The sequence below is a fragment of the Mugil cephalus genome, chromosome 23 (assembly GCF_022458985.1).
Source record: "Mugil cephalus isolate CIBA_MC_2020 chromosome 23, CIBA_Mcephalus_1.1, whole genome shotgun sequence".
NCBI lineage: Eukaryota > Metazoa > Chordata > Actinopteri > Mugiliformes > Mugilidae > Mugil > Mugil cephalus.
In genome coordinates, this window is record NC_061792.1 from 12,483,931 (window position 1) to 12,509,899 (window position 25,969).

Genomic DNA, 25,969 nt, shown 5'->3' on the forward strand with positions numbered 1-25,969 from the left:
CATTCTCCTCTAACAGCATCTGTGAAGAAAACAGCAGCAGGTTTCCAGGAAACACTTTACATTCTGTGCCTAGTACAAAACTACGGAAAGAAGAATGAACTGACTCCAACCCTCCACTCACCTCAGAGTCTTCAGTCTACAGTCTGGACTCTTCACAAGATCAAGAAGCTGCTTCACATCTGAATCCTTCAGGAAGTTGTAACTCAGGTCCAGATGTTTCAGATGGGAGGGGTTGGACTTCAGAGCTGAGACCAGAGAATCACAGCTGATCTTTGACAAACTGCAGCCCCTCAAACTGAATAGAGAAAAAAAAAGAGAAGTTGAAAGGACAAAGTTCAGACATTATTGCTGTTGTTTTGTTATTATTCATTCAGGTGTCAGACGACCAGTGGATCCATCGCTACAAACTCATGTTAACCAAAAAGCAAACGTCTGACATTTATGACTAAACATGACGATGCATTTCATCACTGATTCATGTGACATTTATCAATGTTTTGATGAAATGTCAAAGTTAATCAAGTAGAATATCAGCCTGATGTCTGTAGATTAGTGTCAACACAACTTAGATGGAATAAAGACAGATGGAATAAAATAAGTTGTGCAGTGTTCACTGTGGCAGTGGAGCTGAATCATTCTGCTGGAGAATGAGCTCCTCTGACCCTCTACTGTTGGGTTACTGGGATGGATTGTCCATAATGGAGAGCAGTTTATCCAGTGTCCTCCTGTCCCTCACTGAGACAAAAGACTCCAACTCTCTACCGATCACATGTCCAGTCTTTCAGATCAATTTGCTGGTGTGTCTTTTTTGCTGCTACTACTCTCCTAACAAACCACAGGAAAGAACAGGGCACTCGCTACAACAGACTGGTAGAAAGACTCTAGTAATTCACTGCACACGTTGAAAGACCTGAGCTTCCTGAGAAAGTAGAGTCTACTCAGGCCCTTCTTGTACACAGCATCGTAGTGGTCCACTACTTCCACCTCCAGGCCCTGGATGGGGATGAGCTCCACTGGTGACCTCTTCCAGCTCTGTGATCTTGTCCACATTCACGAGTAGGTGGTTTGCCTGAGACCACTTCACAAAGTCTGTGGTCAGTGTCCTATACTCCACCTCCTGTCCATCTCTAACACACCCTACCACTACAGAGTCATCAGCACACAAATAAAACATGATGTCTGACCTCAGAGTCTCCAGTCTGCAGTCTGGACTCTCCAGAAAACCACACAGATGTTTCACTCCTGAATCCATCAGGTTGTTTTTACTCAGGTCCAGATGTTTCAGATGGGAGGGGTTGTACTTCAGAGCTGAACCCAGAGAATCACAACTGATCTTTGACAAACTGCAGCTGTTCAAACTGAATGAAGAATAAAAGACATCAGGTCAGAAGGTCTGTGTATCATTAATTCATTTGATATTTCATTAAGAATATTTAACCAAAAAATATATAGAAAACCAGTTGACACTTCAATATGTAGATTATTAGTTTCATGCTCAAATCATATAAATTATAATGAAACCTTCAGGGCCAGGGACAAATTATATCTTGATATTTATTAATTTATTTTGTGGCTTTTGTGATGGAAATAAAAGTGTCACTCTAAAGGTAGAAGACATCTCTACCAAGTAACTAAGTTAAAACTAACATTCACTGTGATTCTCTGTGTGTGGATTCAAAGCTACAGCCCTTCAAAATAAACTGAGAGGAATTTCACAATAAGTCCTTCATTCTGACAATCAGTAAATTATGAATAAATACTGAATGAAAGTGTATGAAGAAATTAGAAAAGAATATTTAAGTATTATTACTTAGAACATTTGCTTATTACGTAATAATAAATGAGGTTACCAATTGTTTGAACCTTTATGGGGCAAGGAACCATATTTGGTGACATCATCACATTTTAAATTGTGTCTCTGTGTCTCTCATTGAGGTTCATTGTCATGTGGTTTTCATTCAGCCAATCAGAGAAGATCAAGGAAACATTCTCAGGTCTAATCAGGGTCTAATGTGGTCTACAAGGTCCACCTCTACATGAACTCTGAGTAGAAATGATTTATTAGGTACCATAAAAAGGTGAGGTGAAACTGAAGGTGAAAATCAAAATGATGATCAAGACTCTAAAATATGTTCATGTTATGATGGAGACATTTAAATTAGGACTAAACACGAAAATACATTTAATTATTGATTCATCTGTCATTTATCTTTACAGTAGTTTCATTAGTTATCAAACCAAATCCAAATCAAATCTAGTGTAAAGTGTTTTTACCATGAAGATCCTCAGTGTGGATCAGTAGAATATCAGCCTGATGTCTGTAGATTAGTGTCAACACAACTTTCACATCATATTAATCTGAACACACAAATAAAACATGATGTCTGACCTCAGAGTATCCAGTCTACAGTCTGGACTCTCCAGAAAACCACACAGATGTTTCACTCCTGGATCCATCAGGTTGTTGGTACTCAGGTCCAGATGTTTCAGATGGGAGGGGTTGGACTTCAGAGCTGAGACCAGATAATAAGAGCTGATCTCTGACAAACTGCAGCTTTTCAATCTGAATAAAGAATGAAAGATGTTGGTTTAAAAGACAAAGTTCTATCTTAAAGTCATTCAGTGTTTCATTGTCTGTTCAGAGCTGAAGAAGGTTCAGAAAGTACAAGTTTAGAAAATAGAAACTCTAAACATGTGAACCAACAGGAAGCAGCTTCAATCAGTCAAATAGAAGAAGAGAAAAAGAGCTCTCATTAATATTAATGACAACAAGCTGCTGCTTCAATAAAGACGTAGTGACTTCAGCTCTGAAACTCTGACAGCTCCACCAGTGGATCCACCCACACAAACTCATGTTGACCAACAAACACAAGTAAAAACCCTCTGACATTTATTTCACTTTCTACTCAAAGATCAGAAAAACACCAAATATGGAAATGTTGATAAAATGATGATCAAGACTCTAAAATATGTTCATGTTATGATGGACACATTTAAATTAGGACTAAACATGAAAATACATTTCATCATTGATTCATCTGACATTTATCTTTACACAATACTGAATATTTGTTTCTGTCTCTTAGTGTAAAAACTGTTTGAATTAGAGCTGAAACAATAAGTTGATGAGTTGATGAGTCCATGAAGAGAAGATCAAAAACCACAGTGATGATGGTTTGAGTCATTGATCAAACAGAAAAACTAAACTGTTTCCAGTTTATTCACTGGGAACATTTTATGTTTTCTATCACAGTAAACTGAATATTTCTGGTTTTGGATAAAATTAAATATCTGAAGACGACACCTTGAACTCAGAGAAAGTGGAATCAGCATGTTTCAACATTTTTGACATTTTATAGACTGAACTATTGGAAAAAAAGATTGTGACACTGCCACAGTCAATGGACTAAACCACAGAAGAAGAAAACAGAGTTTACCATGAAGATCCTCAGTGTGGATCAGTAGAATATCAGCCTGATGTCTGTAGATTAGTGTCAACACAACTTTCACATCATATTAATCTGAACACAAATAAAACATGATGTCTGACCTCAGAGTCTCCAGTCTACAGTCTGGACTCTCCAGAAAACCACACAGATGTTTCACTCCTGGATCCTTCAGGCTGTTGTGACTCAGGTCCAGATGTTTCAGATGGGAGGGGTTGGACTTCAGAGCTGAGACCAGAGAATCACAGCTGATCACTGACAAACTGCAGCTGTTCAAACTGAATGAAGAATAAAATATGTTAGGTCAGAAGGTCTGTGTATCATTAATTAATTTGATATTTCATAAAGAAATTTTAAACGAAAAATATATAGAAACCCAGTTGACACTTTAATATGCAGATTTTTTGTTTATGCTCAAATCATATCAATAAAATGAAACATTCAGGCCCAGGGAAAAATTATATGTTGATATTTTTTCATTTATTAATTTTATGGCTTTTGTGATGGAAATAAAAGTGTAACTCTAAAGGTAGAAGACATCTCTACCAAGTAACTAAGTTAAAACTAACATTCACTGTGATTCTCTGTATGTGGATTCAAAGCTACAGCCCTTCAAAATAAACTGAGAGGAATTTCACAATAAGTCCTTCATTCTGACAATCAGTAAATTCTGAATAAATACTGAATGAAAGTGTATGAAGAAATAAGAAAAGAATATTTAAGTGTTATTACTTAGAACATTTTCTTATTACATGATAATAAATGAAGTTACCAATTGTTTGAACCTTTATGGGGCAAGGAACCATATTTGGTGACATCATCACATTTTAAATTGTGTCTCTGTGTCTCTCAGTGAGGTTCATTGTCATGTGATTTTCATTCAGCCAATCAGAGAAGATCAAGGAAACATTCTCAGGTCTAATCAGGGTCTAATGTGGTCTACAAGGTCCACCTCTACATGAACTCTGAGTAGAAATGATTTATTAGGTACCATGAAAAAGTGTCTTAATGTTGTCTAATGTGATGATGTTAACAAGTGTCTGAATCAGCTCCCGTGTTCATATGGTCTAAATACATATTTAGACTTAGACAGACTTTAATGATCCATGAGGGAAATGACTTGGTCACAGTAGCTTTGTTGCCCATAAAAGTAACACTATTAAAAACCACAAGAAAGACAAAATAAAATGAGATTAGATTAAAATAAAAATAAATATTATCTAGTAAGATAAAATAAACAGTGTATTCAAAAGAATTACATAATTACCATCATGAACAAATGTACAAAAGTAGCAAAACAGTGTCCAAGGTGATGCAGTTGTTGGTGTTGCAGCGTCTGATTGCAGCTTCTAGGGCTGAACCATCGTGATGATGGTTTGAGTCATTGATCAAACAGAAAAACTAAACTGTTTCCAGTTTATTCACTGAGAACATTTTATATTTTCTATCACAGTAAACTGAATATTTCTGGTTTGGGATAAAAACAGAAATCTGGAGACATCACCTTAAAGTCTGAGAAAGTTGGATCAATATTTTGCATGATGATTGATATTTTTATAGACTCAAGTATTTCAATAATGGACAGCTTCATTAATAACATCAGAAAATATTAGTTGTTGTTGTGGTTTTAATTTGAAAAACGTGAGGTGAAACTGAAGGTGAAAATCAAAATGATGATCAAGACTCTGAAATATGTTCATGTTATGATGGAGACATTTAATTTACGACTAAACATGAAAATACATTTCATTATTGATTCATCTGTCATTTATCTTTACAATAGTTTCATTAGTTATCAAACCAAATCCAAATCAAATCTAGTGTAAAGTGTCTTTACCATGAAGATCCTCAGTGTGGATCAGTAGAATATCAGCCTGATGTCTGTAGATTAGTGTCAACACAACTTTCACATCATGTTAATCTGAACACACAAATAAAACATGATGTCTGACCTCAGAGTCTCCAGTCTACAGTCTGGACTCTTCAGAAAACCACACAGATGTTTCACTCCTTGATCCTGCAGGTTGTTGTTACTCAGGTCCAGATGTTTCAGATTGGAGGGGTTGGACTTCAGAGCTGAACCCAGAGAATCACAGCTGATCTCTGACAAACTGCAGCTGTTCAAACTGAATGAAGAATAAAAGACATCAGGTCAGAAGGTCTGTGTATCATTAATTCATTTGATATTTCATTAAGAATATTTAACCAAAAAATATATAGAAAACCAGTTGACACTTCAATATGCAGATTTTTAGTTTTATGCTCAGATCATGTAAATTAAAATGAAACATTCAGGCCCAGGAACAAATTATATCTTGATGTTTATTAATTCATTTTGTGGCTTTTGTGATGGAAATAAAAGTGTCACTCTAAAGGTAGAAGACATCTCTACCAAGTAACTAAGTTAAAACTAACATTCACTGTGATTCTGTGTATGTGGATTCAAAACTACAGCCCTTCAAAATAAACTGAGAGAAATTTCACAATAAGTCCTTCATTCTGACAATCAGTAAATTATGATCATACAACAAGTAGTTCTGACCAAATAATCTGATTGGTCAATAAGACATTTAGAACATGCTCATATCAGCATCACAGTACGACTGACTCATCACTAAAGATATTGCTCCGCCAAGTCTGTGGCAACATTGTATCCATCTCCATGGCAACACTGTAACTGTCAGAGCTGGAGCAGGAAACGGCTGAAAATTACGCTGCAAAATGTATTGTTTCTTTTTTTGTTCGTGAATGTGTTTGTGTTTTATGTTGTTCCCTTTGTGTGTAATTGGCCTGATCAGCCACTATATAAGTCTCCTTTGTTGTCTGTTCGTTAGCTCAGTTGGTTTGTCAGGTTGCTGTAGCATTATAGCCTGAGTTCAGTTCTGTTTATTTGACCTCTTTTATGGGCCCAGAATTAACTGCTTGTTTTTGTAAATTGTTTTCCTAATTTTTTTGGGTAAATAAAACCTGTATTTTTCAAAATCCAACTGCGAATCCTCTTGCTTTGCAGCTCGGTCCCTCACAGACAGCTTCATTAATAACAGAAAAAATATTAGTTGTTGTGGTTTGAATCTGAAAACATGAGGTGAAATTATAGGTGAACATCAAGTGTGTCATAGTTTCAGAAGGAATCATCCAGCGGAGGATTTTTCTTCTTCTATGGTTTTAAGTGTGTAGCTCAACATAACTCTGCCACAGTCAATGGACTAAACCACAGAAGAAGTAAACAGAGTTTACCATGAAGATCCTCAGTGTGGATCAGTAGAATATCAGCCTGATGTCTGTAGATTAGTGTCAACACAACTTTCACATCATATTAATCTGAAAACACAAATAAAACATGATGTCTGACCTCAGAGTCTCCAGTCTACAGTCTGGACTCTCCAGAAAACCACACAGATGATTCACATCTGAATCCTTCAGGTTGTTTTTACTCAGGTCCAGATGTTTCAGATGGGAGGGGTTGGACTTCAGAGCTAAAGCCAGATAATAACAGCTGATCGCTGACAAACTGCAGCAACTCAGTCTGAATTAAAGATAAAAGACGTTAGGTCAGAAGGTCTGTGTATCATTCATTCATTTGATATTTCATTAAGAATATTTAACCAAAAATATATAGAAAACCAGTTGACACTTCAAAATGTAGATTTTTATTTTTATGCTCAAATCATATAAATTATAATGAAACCTTCAGGGCCAGGGACAAATTATATCTTGATATTTATTCAATTATTTATTTTGTGGCTTTTGTGATGGAAATAAAAGTGTAACTCTAAAGGTAGAAGACATCTCTACCAAGTAACTAAGTTAAAACTAACATTCACTGTGATTCTCTGTATGTGGATTCAAAGCTACAGCCCTTCAAAATAAACTGAGAGGAATTTCACAATAAGTCCTTCATTCTGACAATCAGTAAATTATGATTATACAACAAGTAGTTCTGACCAAATAATCTGATTGGTCAAAAAGACATTTAGAACGTGCTCATATCAGCATTACAGCACAGCTGACTCATCACTAAAAATATTGCTCCGCCAAGTCTGTGACAACATTGTATCCATCTCCATGGCAACACTGTAACTGTCAGAGCTGGAGCAGGAAACGGCCGAAAAATACGCTGCAAAATGTCCTGTGTTGTTTCTTTTGTTGTTAGTTAATGTGTTGGTGTTTTATGTTGTTCCCTTTGTGTGTAATTGGCCTGATCAGCCACTATATAAGTCTCCTTTGTTGTCTGTTCGTTAGGTCAGTTGGTTTGTCATGTTGCTGTAGCATTATAGCCTGAGTTCACTTTTGTTTATTTGACCTCTTTTATGGGCCCAGAATTAGCTGCTTGTTTCTGTAAATTGTTTTCCTATTTTTTTGGGTAAATAAAACCTGTATTTTTCAAAAACCAACTGTGACTCCTCTTGCTTTGGAGCTCGGTCCCTCACAGACAGCTTCATTAATAACAGAAAAAATATTAGTTGTTGTGGTTTGAATCTGAAAACATGAGGTGAAATTATAGGTGAACATCACGTATGTCATAGTTTCAGAATGAATCATCCAGTGGAGGATTTTTCTTCTTCTATGGTTTTAAATGTGTAGTCAACATAACTCTGCCACAGTCAATGGACTAAACCACAGAAGAAGAAAACAGAGTTTACCATGAAGATCCTCAGTGTGGATCAGTAGAATATCAGCCTGATGTCTGTAGATTAGTATCAACACAACTTTCACATCATATTAATCTGAGAACACAAACAAAACATGATGTCTGACCTCAGAGTCTCCAGTCTACAGTCTGGACTCTCCAGAAAACCACACAGATGTTTCACTCCTGGATCCTGCAGGTACAAGTTGTCACTCAGGTCCAGATGTTTCAGATGGGAGGGGTTGGACTTCAGAGCTGAGACCAGATAATAACAGTTGGTCTCTCTCAACCTGCAGCTGTTCAAACTGAATGAAGAATAAAATATGTTAGGTTAGAAGGTCTGTGTATCATTAATTAATTTGATATTACATTAAGAATCTTGACCTGCAGGACTTCAACCTGAATAAACAATAATAAGATGTGTTCAGGTTTTAAATGTGTAGCTGAACCCAACTACCAGTCAAAGGTTGAACACACCTTCTCATTCAAGGTTTTCTCTTTATTTTTACTTCTTTCTACATTGTAGATACATAGTGAATATATTGAATATACGAAGCAAGATATATGGAATTATGCAGCAAATAAAATGTTTTTTAAATATGTTTTACATTTTAGATTCCTCAAAGTCGCCACCCTTTGTTTTATTGACATCTCTGAAAACCTTTGACCTTCTCTCAATGAGCTTCATGATTTTCATCTCACAGCTGAGCCTTGTCAGGGTTCAGTTGTTTTCTCGCCTTCTTAATAAAGTTGGGACAATCAGTTGTGTTGTGTAGAAGTCAGGTTGGTACACAGCTGACAGCCCTATTATATAACTGTTACAATTTATATTACGGCAAGAAACAATCAGCTAAGAAAAGAGAAAGGACAGTCCGTCATTACTTTAAGGACTGGAGGTCAGTCTGGAAAACATCAAAAACTTTGAATGTGTCCCCAAACTGGTTGACATGAGGAAAAGAAGACCAAGAGTCACCTCTGCTGCTGAGTCACCAGCCTCAGAAATAACAAGTTAACAGCACCTCAGATTAAAGCCTAGATAAATACCACACAGAGTTCTAGTAGCAGACACATCTCTACATCAAATGTTCAGAGGAGAATCAGGTTTATGGTCAAATAGCTGCTAAGAAACCACGACTAAGGACAAACAACAAGCAGAGGAGATTTAGACCAGCACCATCTGTGCTTTTTGCTGATAAATCCAAATTTGAGATGTGTGAATGGTCTCTACGTGGATGGTTCCCACTGTGAAGCATGGAGGAGGAAGCATGATGGCATTTATTTTTCAACAGGACAATGACCCCAAACACACCTCCAGACTGTCTAAGGGCTATTTGATCAAGAAGGAGAGTGATGGACTGGCCTGGCCTCCCCAGTCATCTGACCTAAACCCAATCCAGATGGTTTGGGATGAGATGGACCACAGAGTGAAGACAAAAGGGTCAATAAGTGCTCACCATGTCTGGGAACTCCTTCAAGATTGATGGAAAACCATTTCAGGTGAGTACCTCATGAAGCTCATATAGAGATCACCAAGAGTGAGCAAAGCAGTAATCAAAGCAAAAGATGGTTATTTTGAAGAATCTACAATATAAAACATGGTTTGAATTATTCAACACTTATTTAATGCCTTCAGAGAGAATCTACAATGTTAATAGTCGTAGAAATAAGAAAAAAATATATCAAATGAGAAGGTGTGTCCAACATTTTGACTGGTAGTATATGTCTCAATTATTGTGGATCACTGACACTAACATGAAGCTTCAGTCTGACACTGTTTCATTCATTGAATTGTTGTAGAACAAAGTTCTCTCTTTTAGTTTCTGTCCGTGAAAACACAAAGATACTGACTGGATCTGCTGCAGCAGAAGATTAGTTTAAGATCAACTTTACAATCATTCATTCACAGAACATCACTGTAGAGTTTGTCCTCCATCTGGTCACATTGGACTCAGATTATTAAGAGATTTCTTCACAGACAGTATGAAAAGAAAGAATGATTACTGACTACAATAACTCATTTAATGTGTTAACTCATCTATAGAAGAAGATTAAACAAAGACCTGAAGTGTTCTGACTTTGTGTCCTTTCATGTGAATTTCCACCAAACCTGACAAGAGAACTGATAAAAAAACAGGATCTTCTGTCTTCAATCAATGATAATTCAATAAAACGAATAAAAGCTGAAATAAAAACCTAAATAAAAACAAAGCAGTCTGAACTGACCTCAGAGTTTCCAGTTTACAGTTTGGACTCTTCAGTCCAGTGCACAGCTGCTCCACTCCTGAATCCTCCAGGTTGTTGTTACTGAGGTCCAGTTCTGTCAGATTAGAGGACTGGGAGCTGAGAACTAAGGACAGAGCTTCACAGCTTCTTTCTGAGAGGTTACAGCCACTGAGTCTGTAGAGAAAATAAAATATAAAGAACTAGTCAGACTTGTATTTTCCTCAGTTTAAAGATTGCTGTGTATCTATTAATGACTAAAACTATCTCTGTACTCACAGAGCTTTGTTGGAGGCTTTGACCACTGGCAGCAGCCTCAGAAGAGTTTCCTCTGAAGCAGAATATTTCTTCAGGACAAACTCGTCCAGATTATTTTCTGATGACAGTAAGATGAAGACCAGAGCTGACCACTGAGCAGGAGACAGTTTATCAGTGGAGAGACGTCCTGATTTCAGGGACTGTTGGATCTCCTCCACTAGAGAATGATCATTCAGTTCATTTAGACAATGGAACAAGTTGATGCTTCTCTCTACAGACACATCCTCACTGAACTTCTTCTTGATGAACTGGACTGTTTCCTCACTAGTCTTTGAGCTTTTTGTCTGTTTCATCAGGCCTCGTAGAAGAGTCTGATTAGTCTCCAGTGAAAGACCCAGGAGGAAGCGGAGGAACAAGTCCAGGTGTCCATTTGGACTCTGTAAGGCTTTGTTCACAGCACTCTGGTGGAGATGTGTTAGATTTGGTTTGTTAAAAACTTTAGACTTCCGGGAAGTTGTTTGTTGTTCTTTCATCAGATTGACAGAAGAGTTGATGAAGGTCAGATGAACATGTAGAGCAGCTAGAAACTCCTGAACACTCAGATGGACGAAGCAGAACACCTTGTCCTGGTACAGTCCTCTCTCCTCTTTAAAGATCTGTGTCAACACTCCTGAGTACACTGAGGCTGCTCTGATATCGATGCCACACTCTGTCAGGTCTGATTCATAGAAGATCAGGTTTCCTTTCAGCAGCTGATCAAAAGACAGTTTTACCAGAGACCCAACCATCTTCCTGGTCTCTGGACTCCAGTGTGGATCTGTCTCAGATCCTCCATCATACTTGACCTTCTTCACTTTGGTCTGAACCACCAGGAAGTGGATGTACATCTCAGTCAGGGTCTTGGGCAGCTCTCCTCTCTCTCTGGTTTTCAACACATCCTCCAGAACTGTAGCAGAGATCCAGCAGAAGACTGGGATGTGACACATGATGTGGAGGCTTCGTGATGTTTTGATGTGGGAGATGATCTTCTTGGCTTTATTTTTACTGAATCTCTTCCTGAAATACTCCTCCTTCTGGGGGTCTGTGAACCCTCTGACCTCTGTCACCATGTCAACACACTCAGGAGGGATCTGATTGGCTGCTGCAGGTCGTGTGGTTATCCAGAGGTGAGCAGAGGGAAGCAGTTTCCCCCTGATGAGGTTTGTCAGCAGCACATCCACTGAGGTGGACTCTGTAACATCAGTCAGGGTCTCAGTGTTGTGGAAGTCCAGAGGAAGTCGACACTCATCCAGACCATCAAAAATGAACACAACCTGAAACTCTTCAAAGCTGCAGATTCCTGCTTCTTTGGTTTCAGTGAAGAAGTGATGAACAAGTTCCACCAAGCTGAACTTTCTCTCTTTCAACACATTCAGCTCTCTGAAAGTCAATGGAAATGTGAAGTGGAAGTCCTGGTTGGCTTTGTCTTCAGCCCAGTCCAGAGTGAACTTCTGTGTTAAGACTGTTTTCCCAATGCCAGCCACTCCCTTTGTCATCACTCTTCTGATTGGTCCATGTCTTCCAGGTGAGGCTTTAAAGATGTCTCCTGGTCTGATGGTTGTTTCTGGTCTGTCTAGTTTCCTGGATGCTGTTTCAATCTGTCTGACCTCATGTTCATCATTGACCTCTGCAGTCTCTCCCTCTGTGATGTAGAGCTCTGTGTAGATCTCATTCAGAAGAGCTGAGTTTCCTGCTTTAGCAATCCCCTCAAACACACACTGGAACTTCTCCTTCAGATTAGATTTAAGTTCACGTTGACAAACTGGAGCAAAATGATCTGAAGGAACAAACAACAAATAAGATCAGTGAATATGTTTCCAACATTTAATTCCTTTAAAGAATGAGTGATTATACTGTATTTTCTTTCATTTCTTGAGACATTAGTAAATGTTTAATTCATTCATCAGGTTCAATGTTCACAGAAATCCTCTTACTTCTCTGCAGACGATCAACCAGCTCCTTCTGCTTCATTCTCCTCAGGAAGTTCAGTGTGATCTTAACAAATGCGTCTCTGCTGCTCCTCCTCTGCTCTTCATCCTCACCCTCCAACACCTCCTCATCCTCCCTCTGACTCTCTAAGCATTCTGGGTAATCTGGACTCAGATCCCTCTGAATCTTCTTCAGCTCCTTCTTCACAAAAGTCACAATGTTGTCCTCCAGCAGCTGGAACAGAAAACTATCTGAATGACAACCAGACTGAAATCATGGAGACAAACATCAGATCCATGTTGGACAGACTGACAGTCCACTGGTCTACAAAGAGCAGCATGGAGATGATGGAAAGTAGTTGTTGTCCATGTACAGACCTTAAATATGGAGTCCAGCTGTGTTTGATGCTGATGAACAGACTGATCACTGAGAACATTTAAACTCTGCTGCTTCACTCTGTGAATGAATCATCAATAATTAGTTCACATTATTGTCTCCACCATCTGTAATCAATGTGTGTTTTCCCTACAAACATAAACCACAGTGAGTTAATGATAGTGTGTTGTGTAGTGAATGTTCTGATCAGAATAATTTCTACTGTGACATTAATAAAGAGGTGAAACCACTTATCAAAAACCTGATGACTGAGAATCACAGAACGTCCACATGTCTCAATCATTAGAATTTTTTATCTCTTTCTAAAACAGCTGTTACAGTATCACTTCACCACATGGACAAAAACACGGTGTCATGAACTGTAGACCAGTTGTGCTGATATCAGTTAGATGTGTTGGAAATTAATTTCTATCTTACAGTTGCTGTTGAAAGTTAAACAACTAATTTCTCATCATAGAGCTGGGTTCATGTTTTGGTTCTTGTGAGTCTGGTTTCTATTGTTTCCTGGTAGATGGAGAGAAATCCTCAGTTTATCAGGTTTAAATAAGGAAAAGATGAAACTTATCAAAGTCCAACAGAAATATCATAACATACATAAACCAAGAAAGCCTCTGACATCACACAGTAACCTAGTCTAAAGGTGCTGCTTGTGTTACCAGTCGATGATGACAACATGAATTTTCCACAGTTAGTTCAGGAGAGACGTATTGTAGCTCTATAGTAGCAGGATTTACTCAGAAGTACATCTGACCATGATGTTCATTTTAAATGAATTTATAACTAACTTCTTCACAGTTGAGGGTTCTTGTCCTTTAAAAGTTATGTCATAATCCATTGATCGATCACTCTTCATAGACACAGAGCTGGGTTCAGGTTTAAAGTCGTCAGATTGTTCTTTCTGATGACTCCTAGGAGACAAACATGAAAAACATTACCTCACAGTTACTGAAGCTGCTCTAAAAACTAGAAAGAGCAGATCACTGTGGACCAACTGGACCACTGAGACCAGCTGAAAACCTGACTGAACACAAGGGGGCGCTCACTGACTTCTGTACTTCTTGTAACATTATCTTACCTTTTCTCAGATAAATGTTGTTGTTTAAAATGCTGTTCTACACTCAGAGTGGTTTTAGAGGGAGGGACTCCCTCCTCTCTGTCCTCACACTGATCCATGCTGCTGGATTCACATCAGCTCACACACACTTTCTACCTTCACCTGCAGAGGAAACACAAATCATTCACCTGAACATCAAATCCTTGACATCATTTCTGCTGTAAAAACATCAGCTGCTCCTCCAGTGACTGGTTCTTATTTTCTGATTCATATCAGTGTCAGTGGATGAAGTCAGACAGTGACTCTACCATCAGCTGTTGTTCTACTATCAGTCCACTAGATGGAGACATGAAGCTGTAGAAGTCAAGATCACTTTATTGATGCCCACAGGGAAATTGTTTTGTCCAAGAGTCCCAAGATAACAGAACGTATTTGAACTAGACATAAACATAAGAATAAGAGTCAAAGAAAAACAGAATAAAATAAAAATAAAATAATCTTATCCAATCTCCAATCATTAATCACAGGCATGAGATATATAGACATTTTAAAGTGTCTCAGTGTTTGTTAAATGAAGTGACTGTGAAGTGTCTTGTATGTCGATTAAGATAAACACGGGGAACACATTGTTATTATGACGAATAAATAATCTAAACTAGATTAAACTGAAGCGGAGTGACGTCCGTGCAAAACACAAACACACACACACACACACAAAATGGCGGATAGATTTATAGTCGCCTCCTTCGTATACTTTATGTTTTCAGCTCCGTCTCTGTCACTGTGAACTATTTCTAAAGTTTTTCTGCTGAAACTAAACTGATGTTAAAGAGTTAAACATTATAAAGAGTTTACACAGAGAAAAATATCTGTGACACAACGGTGGTGAAAGTGAAAGCAACTTTAGATTTAAATCTTAGGCTGGATCCAGATTAATGAAGATTTAATAATTTAATTTAATCTGATCATCGTACTGTTTGATTCCAGTGAATCATTTATCTAATAATAATGTAGACTGATCTTCAGAGTGACACAAACTTAATAATAAAATGTTTGTAGAAGTGAACAACTTCTACAAACATTACAGAGCAGAAACAAACATTAAAGTTACTGAAGACAAAGTTAAAGCTTTAAACAAATCAAACTTACAGTTTATTTAACCAGTCCAGAGAGATGAAGAAGACTCCACTCCAACCTGAACACTGAACAGGTGAGTTACTTCCTGAAATGAGGTGAGGTTTTACCTGTGACGGAGACAGGACAGGTTAGACAGGTTTATCCATCAACATATCTGTTTTTGATTCATGATCTTCTGTATCAGTGTGTTCAGGTTTCAGTTTAAGCGAGTTTAATAGTAATAATTATGAAGATTAAACATTAATGCTGATAATTATATTGATATTTCACAGGGAATATTTTTGCTTTTGATACTTTAAGTTCATGTTCTTGTTAATATAGATTGTCAGTGCAGGACTGGAGTATTTTACTAAAGTAAATGATGTGAATAAATCCTCAGTGTAACTAAGCTGTCTGCTGTGAAGGATTCAGTTTGTTCCTCCTCATTATAAACAGACATTATGTTGAATGACGGCTTCTGGAAACACTCGTCTGATAGTTTCTAGTTTGTAGTAAAACACAGTCTGCAGTGTTATATCTAAAAAATTCGTTTATGATGCTTTTCATTCATAAATATGAAGGTTATTGATGGGATTTGGTGGTGAATAATAAAAACTGCCGGTAAATATCACCGTTTATTTTTATCCCGAGTATTTATTTTCCTCATCGCGGTGCGGTTATTTCGCTTTTTAGTTTTATTTTGTTGACCGGAAGTACTAATCGTATGCATTACTGTGAACTTAACACTTCAAGTTGTCGAGGAGGAATTTTAGCCCTGCTTTCCTCTCCTCTCCGGGTCCGTTGATGTGAGGAATAAAGAGACGAGAGAATTACGTCGAGTACGAGTATTTATTCACAGATCTGCAGAGTGTGGAGACCACAGTACATACAAAGATATCGTTCCGGGTCTGAGTTGCCTTCACGGGAGCAGTTCTTTTCTATTACTACAGTCTAGGTGTTTGTCTACTTCTGATTCCCATATATTGCATAGTGAATCACTTCTAGTTATTAAACCTGATTATTAAGGCACTCATAAGCACGCAAACATTTTACTGTTCCCACAAAGTGTAATGACAGTGTCTGTCCACTAGAGGGCAGCGACACTCCTTGTCGTATGTGAGTCCGCACAAAAATAACCAGAGCGAGTGAGTACCCCAAGCTAGGCTAGGCTAACTAGTGCTAATAACAGCGGATATTTCACCCATTCACAGAATTGAGCCCTCGATTTAACGGTGTCTACAACTGATAAATACAAATCACATTCTTCTTATGGTTTCGCATCATATAAAATAAGTCTCATAATAACAGACTGAAGCTGTAACACTTCTGCTACTGAACGTTACATGTTCCCGTTTAGCAAATTTAATCCGCTACCATCAAGCTAAATAAAGTGACAGCGATGCACGACTAAATTAATCATTGAAATAAAGGAGATATTTGATGCTGTGCGAGAATTATTTTTGAAATGTGAGTTGAAAAACTGGCCGCTTATTTTAAAGAAATAAAGAAAATACTGTCAGTGACAATGGGGAAGCTGGTTAGCTCTACCGCTAGCTCGGCTAAACGTTTCTCTATTTTAGGACACACTGTCGTCTTAAATAAGATAATAATTATCTATAATTTTATATACACACACACTAATTGTAGTTTACTACAAGCAGAAGACTGTTACTTTAACCGGAAGTGAAAGCTATATGCAGTCTCTCTAACTTTACACCAATTGCTCTGTAGTTACACTTTATGGCCACAAGAGGGCGATAAAAGGCTTTACTGGTCTGTGTTTAGAGACTGGCAATACATTTATTTATTTATTTATTTATGGTTGTAACTTTACTTAAATGTAAATTAGTAGCTGATCCTGTCGCGCATAACCCTCCACTGATACCACTGCAGAGAGATCCAGGACCTGTCGGCTTCAAGTCACAAATGAACCCATAATAATTTAAGTATTTTAGTCTCTTGCTGTTAAATATCAACAACTTCTACAACTTGCCAAGGATCAAACCAATAACCTCTCAATCCTTTGAGGGAGATTAGGTATAAAATAAATACAAAATAACCAGATTTTATTATCTTGGATTCTTCTTTGATTTCACATACGATCAAATACTGATTGACATTGTCATCAGCAAGTAGGAAATGATCATCATTAATGAATATAAACTGTATGAATGCATGTAATGTCCAACACCCCTGCTACAGTACCTCACTTGGTACAGTCCACCTCCCCCTTCCTTAAATCTAGTTAGAATCGTCCACTTCCTGTTTGCCAGTCTGGCCTCCTACCTGGACAGGTGTGGATGGAGCACATGGAACAAACATTTGGGTAATTTGAATCTGTGAATGAATGAGACTGAATGTCAATGTTTATTTCTCTGAGTTCACCTGAAATCATTTCAGAAAACATTCAAATCCATTGATACCATCCAAACCCGTTTAGTGAAGAAGGCCAGGACGTCATGTTCCTCTGTCCCTAAAACACCACCAGCTGGAAATGTGATGATGAGAATCAAGTAACAACAGGAAAACACAACTAAAGAGACACAGAGACAGACACTGCTCCATGATGAAAGACTAAAGTTGGGATGTTTTGTTTCACGTTTGAATTCTCTGGTATTCTCTCAACAAACCTTTAGTCTTTAATCAAGCAGCAGTAGTTGACTTCATGTCTCTTTAACTTTGATTTTCATGTTAAGTATAAGTTCAGTATGTTGGCAAAACGTTTTTATATATTAAAATAATGAATTGATACCCATTGAAACCACTATAGTACAAAGGCCAGAATGCCCCCCTCCCTCCTCTACCAGTTCAACCACCTCTACTGGCCCCTCCCACTGAGAGGCTTATTCTTACAATAAGAAAGTTCTGTCAACTACCTTAAATAAAACAGAAAGAAAAACCAATAACACGTTCATCAATACCCCTTTGTTCATAATTATTGACTAATAATTTATCTTTAAATCTATTTTCAAATCTATTAAGTGTTTTACATCATTTCATTTCTGTTTCTAAGTTGTTCCATGGATTTACACCTTTTAATGTTACACATCTTTTTTCTGTTGCATTGATTTAATTTTATTTATTTGCACATTAAAGACAGAAAACATTAAAATGGTATGAAAATAGTTAATAGTTGTTCAGGAGAGATGGAAGCCAAGAAAGACGAATGAAACACCTCCCTATGTAAAGCAAAATGTATCTACACATGGAAAGTAAAATTAAACTACGAATAATATATCAAAAAGTAAAGAACAACAATTCATTATCTATAAAACAACATTAAATAAAATATATAGATGATTTAAACAGCTACAAATCTTGACTGGAGAGTCATATTTTCAATAGTTTTTTAAACAAACAAACAACTTTTAGATAAACTGTTCCATAAGAAAGGTCCTCTGTGTTTAAAGGTTATTAATTAAGATTTATGGTAAATAAAACTCTTTACAATGATGTGAATGAATGTCTGAGGAAAACTGAAAAAAGTATGAAAAGTGAATGACAAATTACAAGAAAGAAGAACAAACTTACTAATAAACAGGTTTGGAGTTAAATTTTCTAAATAGAGGAGGAGAAGAATCATTATTCTTGGAAAAACTAATCATTTTAAACATATCTTCTGGATAAATTTAAATAAATAAATATAAATGAAACTACAAGTTAAAACAGGTAAAAGGTCAAAGTGATGATGGAAAAACTTCCTTCAAGGTTTGATTTACTCTCCATCTTTCTGACATCAGTGACTTCGATGGAAAAACTAGATGATGCCTTCGGGAAAACTCGGAAATTGTACACTCGAACTCGGAAATTTCAGACTTCTAAAATCACAACGTTCATGTTTCAGGTTAACTCGACATAATAATTTGGTTTATTGTCACCATTTGTTGAACATTTAAATATGTGCAGACGCTATTTTTATTTTTATTTTAGAAGCAGTCATTTCCGAATTTGACAACTCAGAGCTCATTTTCCCAAGTTGTCCTGAATGCAGCATCAGCATCTCGACCCCCATAAATAAACCAACATTTCCATTCATTACTATTTCAAACAGTTTTAAAATGACCTAACCTACACCTGCCACATCTCTATGGAGTCAAAGGTCACAACTTTCTTCAACATCTGTTTTTGTTGCAGCCTCACTTTTAGGTTTTGTTCTAACCCCCAGTTTCTATCACTCCAGAACATTGGGAGGGGACACGGCCTCCACCCTCACAGACCACAGTGGTATATCGTATTGTGTCATTTTTCTCACATACTGTACTTTTACTTATTCATGGCAGTAACAGATGGTAATAATCTAGTGACATTAGTAAATGTTGTTGGTTTGGTTCTAACCTCCTACTTCTATCACTCCAGAACATCAGGAGGAGACACGGCCATGATGGTTTCTAAGACTTCACCTGAAGAACAGGAACTTCTCAAGAACACCCTGAAGGTATCGTATATCAAATTATCATTTAGAGCTTTTGTAACTTGTAACTCCTGCTGCTAGTAGACATTTATTTTATGTCATATTGTTTGACTGTTTCATAATTGTAGACTAACATGTTTTGTTCGAATCTCTCCAGGAGGAGACGTGGCCATGATGGTTTCCAGGACTTCACGTGATGAGGAGGATCTTCGCGCTTCAGGTAAAGTATATTTTTTATAGATTATTTATATCTGTCCCTCTGTTTGGAGGGACAGATATGTTTTTACTGGACCCCCACAGCTTTTCCACGTGCGAGATAATGAAGGCCCTCCCCCCTCTGCAGACTCCTCCCATGAATCCCTCCCCCTATGCTGACTCCACCCACTAAGCCTAACCCCTCCCACCACACACTGACTCCACCCATTAACCCACTAGCCACTCCTCTCGACTGACTCCTCCCCCTACATTAACCCCTCCCCCAACTGGCCCTGGCTCCTCCCACTAACCCCTCCCCTACTGCACCTGGCTTCTCCCACCTCTCATTTGACTCCTCCCATTAACCCACTAGCTCCTCCTCTCTGCAGACTCCTCCCCCTCACCACTGGCTCCTCCCCCCTCACTGTAAAACTCCAGCTGCTCTTAGTTCTAGAAGACATAACCCCGTCCTTCTACCTCTCAGAAACCACGGGGAGGACACGGCCCCCCCCGCGCCTGCTACCACAGGACCCACTCTGATGATCCAGGCCCCCGACAACGGGTGGGATTCGAACCAATCTCCTGCGACTTCAAGATTTGAACCCATTTCAACCCAGTCATTTAACTCTCTGAGCTATTTCACTGCAGGTTTCTAGGCTTTCATAAACATTTTCCATCACTTTCTTTGGGTGTTGATCTTCAAAAGTCACGACTGTCATAAGATCTGAGCTATTTGTCCACAGTTTCCTCCTCTTTCTTGGGATTTTCAGTCTCTACTTTGAGTGTTGTACTCTAAAATTCATAGACTACGATAAGATTTGAACCCACGTCTTCAGAATCTCCAAGAAGTATGTTCTCACTCTTCCTGGAGCTGTGCATATTTAGTCTTTGGAGACTCACATCTGTCATCATCGTCCAGTAATGTGTAAAAACTGAAGCATCTTAACTAATGTGACTGTCACTGCACCAGAAACTGAGGAGACTGGAGCTCAGGGAACCATCGGAGCTGGTCTGTATTACCGGTTCCTGAGGGCCGGGGCCAACGTTGTGGTTCTGGTCCTGGTTTTACTGGTCAACCTCTTGGCTCAGGTGAGAAAAACTAAAACATTTGTGTGATCAAGCACAAGTGACAACTATGACAACACAGTATTGCAATTTCCTTATTTCCTCCATCCTTGTCTCTGACCTCAGGGCCGACGAACAGGAGAACCTGAACACGCTCATAGCAACTGACTTTAACAGCTCGCACAGTGTCAACCTGCCCAACGCCACCAGCCTGGACACGGGCTTCTACCTGGGCGCATGTTCGACTCCATACTCAGGACGCCCGTACGCTTCTTTGACATCAACCCCATTGGTAAACAACAACAACAACAACAACAACAACAAAAAGTAGTAGTTTAGTCTCTTTATTCTCTTCTGGAAGACGTGGTGCTGATCATCTGTCCCTCACGTCTCAGGTTGGTATCGTGAGGAGAACAGGAGCTGGGAAGAGCTCCCTGGTCTCGGCTCTGTTCCGCCTGGCAGAGCCTCAGGGGAAGATCTACATCGACGGCATCGTCACGTCTGAGATCGGCTTCCACGACCTGCGCCAGAAGATGTCCATCATTCCTCAGGTCAGCATTTGTCTTTTAACTGTAGAAGCAGCGTGTCCCTCGTTTAGGAAACGTCTAATCTGTGGTGTCTCCTCTCGTTCTGCTGTAGGACCCTGTGCTCTTCACCGGCACCATGAGGAAGAACCTGGACCCGTTCAGTTACCACAGCGATGAAGAGTTGTGGAGCGCTCTGCAGGAAGTCAGTGACACGTCTCGAATATATGGCTCATACATGACATTAAATGAGTCTGTCTGTCACACAATGTGTTTATATCAAGCTACATTTAAATGTTGGTTCCTCCCTGTAACACGCTTCAGTATTTAGACAAAAACAACAAGTACTCTAATACCACAGCCCTGGGACACGGAAACCTGTTCCTCAAGAGAAAGTTTTAAAGGCCTATAATTAGAGCCAATGCAAGTTAAGTTATGTTCAACAACTTGCCTGGGACATGGACAGAAAGTTTTATTGCCCCTATAGGTATTGCTTTGTTTATGCAATAAAAATTATATAATTAAGTTGGTTAACTAACTTCTTTCTTAAGTTACTAAGTAACTTCTTTCATTCAAGATTTTTAATAAGCTACTTAAAAATGTTTTTACCAACATATTAATATGTTACTACTTTAGTAATGAAAATTCATAATCTTATACAAATGTTGGCAAATTCATTTTCATCAAAATTCTTCCATTGTTTCTTCCTTTGACTTCCTCAACTCTTGTTTTTTTCTCTTCTTTCCCTTCACTGTAAAACTCCAGTCTGTCGTAGTTCTGGGTCCCATAACCCCCTCCTTGTGTTGCTCGGAAAGCGCGGGGGAGGACACGGCCCCCCCCCGGCCTGCTACTGCAGGGATGTTTGGTGGATCCAGGCCCCCGGCCACGGATGGGAATCGAACCAATCTCTTGCGACTTCCAGTCGCGGTTGAAACCCACCACGCCACCGACGGCCCTTCACACTTGAACCTCCTTTCTGAGCGCTTTTAAGTCTTCACTTTGGAATCTGGACTTCAAAGCACACCGACCCTGATAAGATTCGAACCCATGACCTCCAGACTGCAGAGCAGCCTCCTAATAGCCCACGCTGTTTGACCTGACAGGAGGTTCTATGACGTCTACAACATTTGACTCTTCACTTTGGAATCTGGACTTCAAAACACACCGACCCTTATAAGATTCGACTTTAAAAGTCTCCAGCACCGATAAGATCTGAACCCATGTTCTCAGAGTCTCCAGACAGTCCTCTATCAGCGTGAGCTATGTGACCACATGGGTCTGACCTTTCTTACAGCTTTTTATTCTTCACTCGCGGTGGTGGACTTTACCTCTACACCAAAAACCCAGACCCCGCTGGCTCCTGCCTGGCCACTTCAACCAGAAATAGAAGTTAAAAATTTTATGTTTCAAGTTGAGAAGTAGCTCGTGCGTTAAAAAGCATCCTCCAAATCTGGAGGTTGCAGGTTCGAGACCAGGTTTTATAAATAAGCTTGTATGCTTGTCATTGTAAAATAAAACTCTGAGGGACTTGAACTCACAACCTCGGTACCTCCAACCCTTCTTCTCGCTCCCTGAGCCACTTTCTCACACTTTTTCATCATTTTTTGGTATATTTCTCATCTAATTTTGGGGAAATTTTCAGATTTTAGAAAAAATAAAAAAGTTGGCTCCGCCTCCCACAGACTCCGCCCCTCTGAGGAGCCGTTCAGCTCTAGATTCAACTCCCGACTCACTGAGCCGTTCAGTCAGTGACTCCCTCAACCTGAAGACTCTCAACCTCAGACTCTCCTCTGGACTCTGGACAAGCTTTGAGTGTTGGACCAGTGAAGCAGCTGAAGACTGAAGACACAGTCTCTCAGTGTTTTTACAGCCACTAACCCTCCACCTCCAAATGTCTGAACCTTCTAACAGCCACAGATCTTTGAGTTCATGTGGAGATCTTTAGTTTAACTTTGAGTTAAATTCACATGTGCAGAAGAATTCTTCTTAGAGTTTCATCTATGAATTAAATCTTTTCTTCACTGGACAGATTCCTGAGTCTCAACATTATCAAAGACCTGAACACTTTAAAGCCACAGAAACACAGAAACACATCCAGCAGCTTTTTCTGACTTTTATTAAACTTGTGAATAAATATCTGAACGGCCTGAAACACTCAGCATAAGCACACATGAAAAAACACTAAAAACATTAAACATTCATGATATAATTGACGGTAGCTGAACATTTAAACTTGTTTTAACATCACAGACGAGACATCAGCAGTTTATCTGCCCAGAAACATCCAAGAAAAACACAAAACATCTGCACATTTTTCAAGTATGACAGATTCTTTGGAGTAAAACATCCCGTCTTCATCATAGAGCTCATTAAGTCTCTGCAGTAACAAGAGTTTACATACAATGCCAGATCTGATCTGATCTGCTTTACGTCCTGCAGCACATTTGTAAAAAGAAACAAACAAACAAAAAAAAAACATGACTAAACAATATTCCAGATTTAAAAAACGAATGAAACAATGGAGGTCATCCGTTTCCACTGCAGATGCCTAATTCCTACAAAGGTAATGAGAAAGTACAGAAAGATGACACAATGCCTCATCACGCTGAAATCAACCAGGAGAATAATTAAGCTGCAGAAGGAGGAGGATGAGTTGATGTCTCATGTCTCAAGTGATAAACATCATAAACTTTAGCTCATCTGTACCTGACCTGCAGTCAGACGCTGGATGGGTTTTCTCCCACACATCTGTCTCATATCCTGGGCTTGGATCTCTCATCTGTGGGTTTGGTGAACACCGCAGAGCACTTCTAAGATCTGTCTCTACGTGAGTCCATGCTGACGGTAAAGACATGGAAAAGACATGAGGACATGCACAACGGAAGACAAGAAAACCAAAATGTTTTATTCTTGTAGTGTGAACATTAATGTATCCTGGATCCCTGCAGGATTTACCTTGAAGTCTCTGACCTCTCCCTCTTCTCTGAGCAGGATTTCAGGAGGAACATGGTTGTGTTGAGGTCTTGGTCCTGGTGGAAACTCACTGCATCGCTGACTGTTCTCCTCAACATCCTGTCACTGCATTTACAAACCAACAACATGTCTTGATAACATTTGGAGATAAAATAATTTATTAAATATATTGTTATTTACAAGTCTTGGCTTGCTACTGCATGGACATGTTTACTTTTTTTTCTCCACAGTAATGATACACGTCGTTTAAAATAGTAAATAAATATTTGTAATGTCGTGTTTACCTGAACCGTGTTAATATTAAATTAATGCTCAAACCACTTTAATTTGGGATGAAGCAGGTGTAAAGCTACAGAATATTTCATCTTAACTTTAGCAAAACAACGCAAGCTCCTCCTCTATTAGCTTTAAAGCTAACAGCTAAACACGAACAGGAAGTCAACTTTAACACGAATTACTGTACCTGGAAATAACCCATTATGTCTTCATGTCTGGTTTTATTTATTTATTTATTCCGTCTTCGTAGAGTTGCATGTAGGCCTAATTCAGTGTTAGGACAAACAACGTTAACTTAACTGGGTTAATTAACCAACACCTGTACCCTACTTCCTGTTTCTTCTTCTTCGACATTAAAGTGACCTGTGATAGAGATGTTTCCTCATCTGGTGGTGAGACGATGAACTACATGGTGTCGCCTTCATAACAACAGAGAAACTATTACAATCACTGCCCTCTTGTGGTGACTGACAGTAACTACAACTGTCTGAGGAATGTTTACTGCCCTCCGGTGGTCACAGCAGGGAACTACAGCTAGCGCCTAAGACACTGTAAAAAATGCAAACTAAGAAATGCGTTGTAAAAATGGAAATTGGGAGACACACTTTAAAAAATTACACTAGACATATTATAAAAATTGAAAGTAGACGTAAACTAGCGGATGCGCTGTAAAAAGTGGAAACTAAAAAAATAGAAAGATGACTAAACTACTGGAGTTAAAAAAAATGCACCGCAAAAAAATTAAAAATAGGAGCGCTGCAATTAAAAGAAACTAGGAGACAAAAAAAGCTCTAATTAATATAAATGACAACAAGCTTTCTACTCAAAGTTCAGAAAAAACACCAATTATGTTGATAAAATGTTGACTAAATATGTTCATGTTATGATGGAGACATTTAAATTAGAACTAAACATGAAAATATATTTCATTATTGATTCATCTGTCATTTATCTTGTCATTTAACAACAGTTTCATTAGTTATCAAACCAAATCCAATCGAATCTTAAACTCACTTTAAATAAATAAATAAATAAATAAATAAATACCCTAATGTGCGGACCTTGGCCAGGTACAAGGCCAAACAGGAAGTGGAATAAACCAAGTAGACTTGAAGAAGGGGGCGCCTGGACTGTAGAGAAAGGGGTTTTATTTTGTTTTCACTTTTTATTATAGCGTTTTGTTCAGTGAATATTTTGTACACATGTCTTACTTGTATTATTTTAAGCTTTTTTATATTATATTTAATCATGTTTATATTTTATTTCATATATATTTGTTTCCCGTGATTAAGGGATTTATCTTAAATCTGTTATTAAAACATGATTTTTAATAACTCCTCTCTAAAAGACTACTCTAATATTAATCATTGATCAATAATCATGACTTAAATGTTTTTATTTTCCGTTCATCGACCCCAATGATGTAACAGCGCCACC

General features: G+C 38.4%; 2 protein-coding genes and 1 long non-coding RNA gene across 7 annotated transcripts in view; all 3 read right to left on the reverse strand.

Moving 5' to 3' along the window:
• LOC125000974 (NACHT, LRR and PYD domains-containing protein 3-like) overlaps positions 1–25,969 on the reverse strand; it is a 196,079-nt gene that overhangs the window by 78,595 nt on the left and 91,515 nt on the right. The window lies entirely within an intron of this gene.
• LOC125000975 (NACHT, LRR and PYD domains-containing protein 3-like) lies at positions 693–13,822 on the reverse strand. Its single transcript, XM_047576794.1, has 9 exons — positions 13,704–13,822; positions 12,900–12,978; positions 12,528–12,756; positions 10,576–12,370; positions 10,300–10,473; positions 8,205–8,381; positions 5,399–5,572; positions 3,551–3,724; positions 693–1,358 (listed from the first exon to the last, which is right to left on the reverse strand). The coding sequence occupies exons 1-9, from the start codon at positions 13,769–13,771 to the stop codon at positions 935–937; spliced, it is 3,294 nt and encodes a 1,097-aa protein (XP_047432750.1). The 5' UTR covers positions 13,772–13,822; the 3' UTR covers positions 693–934.
• LOC125001049 lies at positions 23,382–24,917 on the reverse strand. 5 transcript variants are annotated; one of them, XR_007111454.1, is made up of 4 exons: positions 24,720–24,917; positions 24,239–24,361; positions 23,995–24,121; positions 23,382–23,838 (listed from the first exon to the last, which is right to left on the reverse strand). It is a non-coding gene; the product is annotated as an uncharacterized LOC125001049 (long non-coding RNA). The 5 variants fall into 5 exon arrangements; XR_007111451.1 differs by having other exon boundaries at positions 23,382–23,915; XR_007111452.1 differs by having other exon boundaries at positions 23,990–24,121.

Excerpts from the sequence above, each read along its gene's own strand:
- LOC125000975 (XM_047576794.1), bottom strand. The coding sequence starts at position 13,771 with ATGAAGAGTGATCGATCAATGGATTATGACATAACTTTTAAAGGACAA. Across the intron at positions 5,573-8,204 it reads TGTAGACTGGAGACTCTGAG|TTTGAACAGCTGCAGTTTGT; the intron begins GTCAGACATCAT and ends TTCTTCATTCAG. Across the intron at positions 1,359-3,550 it reads TGTAGACTGGAGACTCTGAG|TTTGAACAGCTGCAGTTTGT; the intron begins GTCAGACATCAT and ends TTCTTCATTCAG.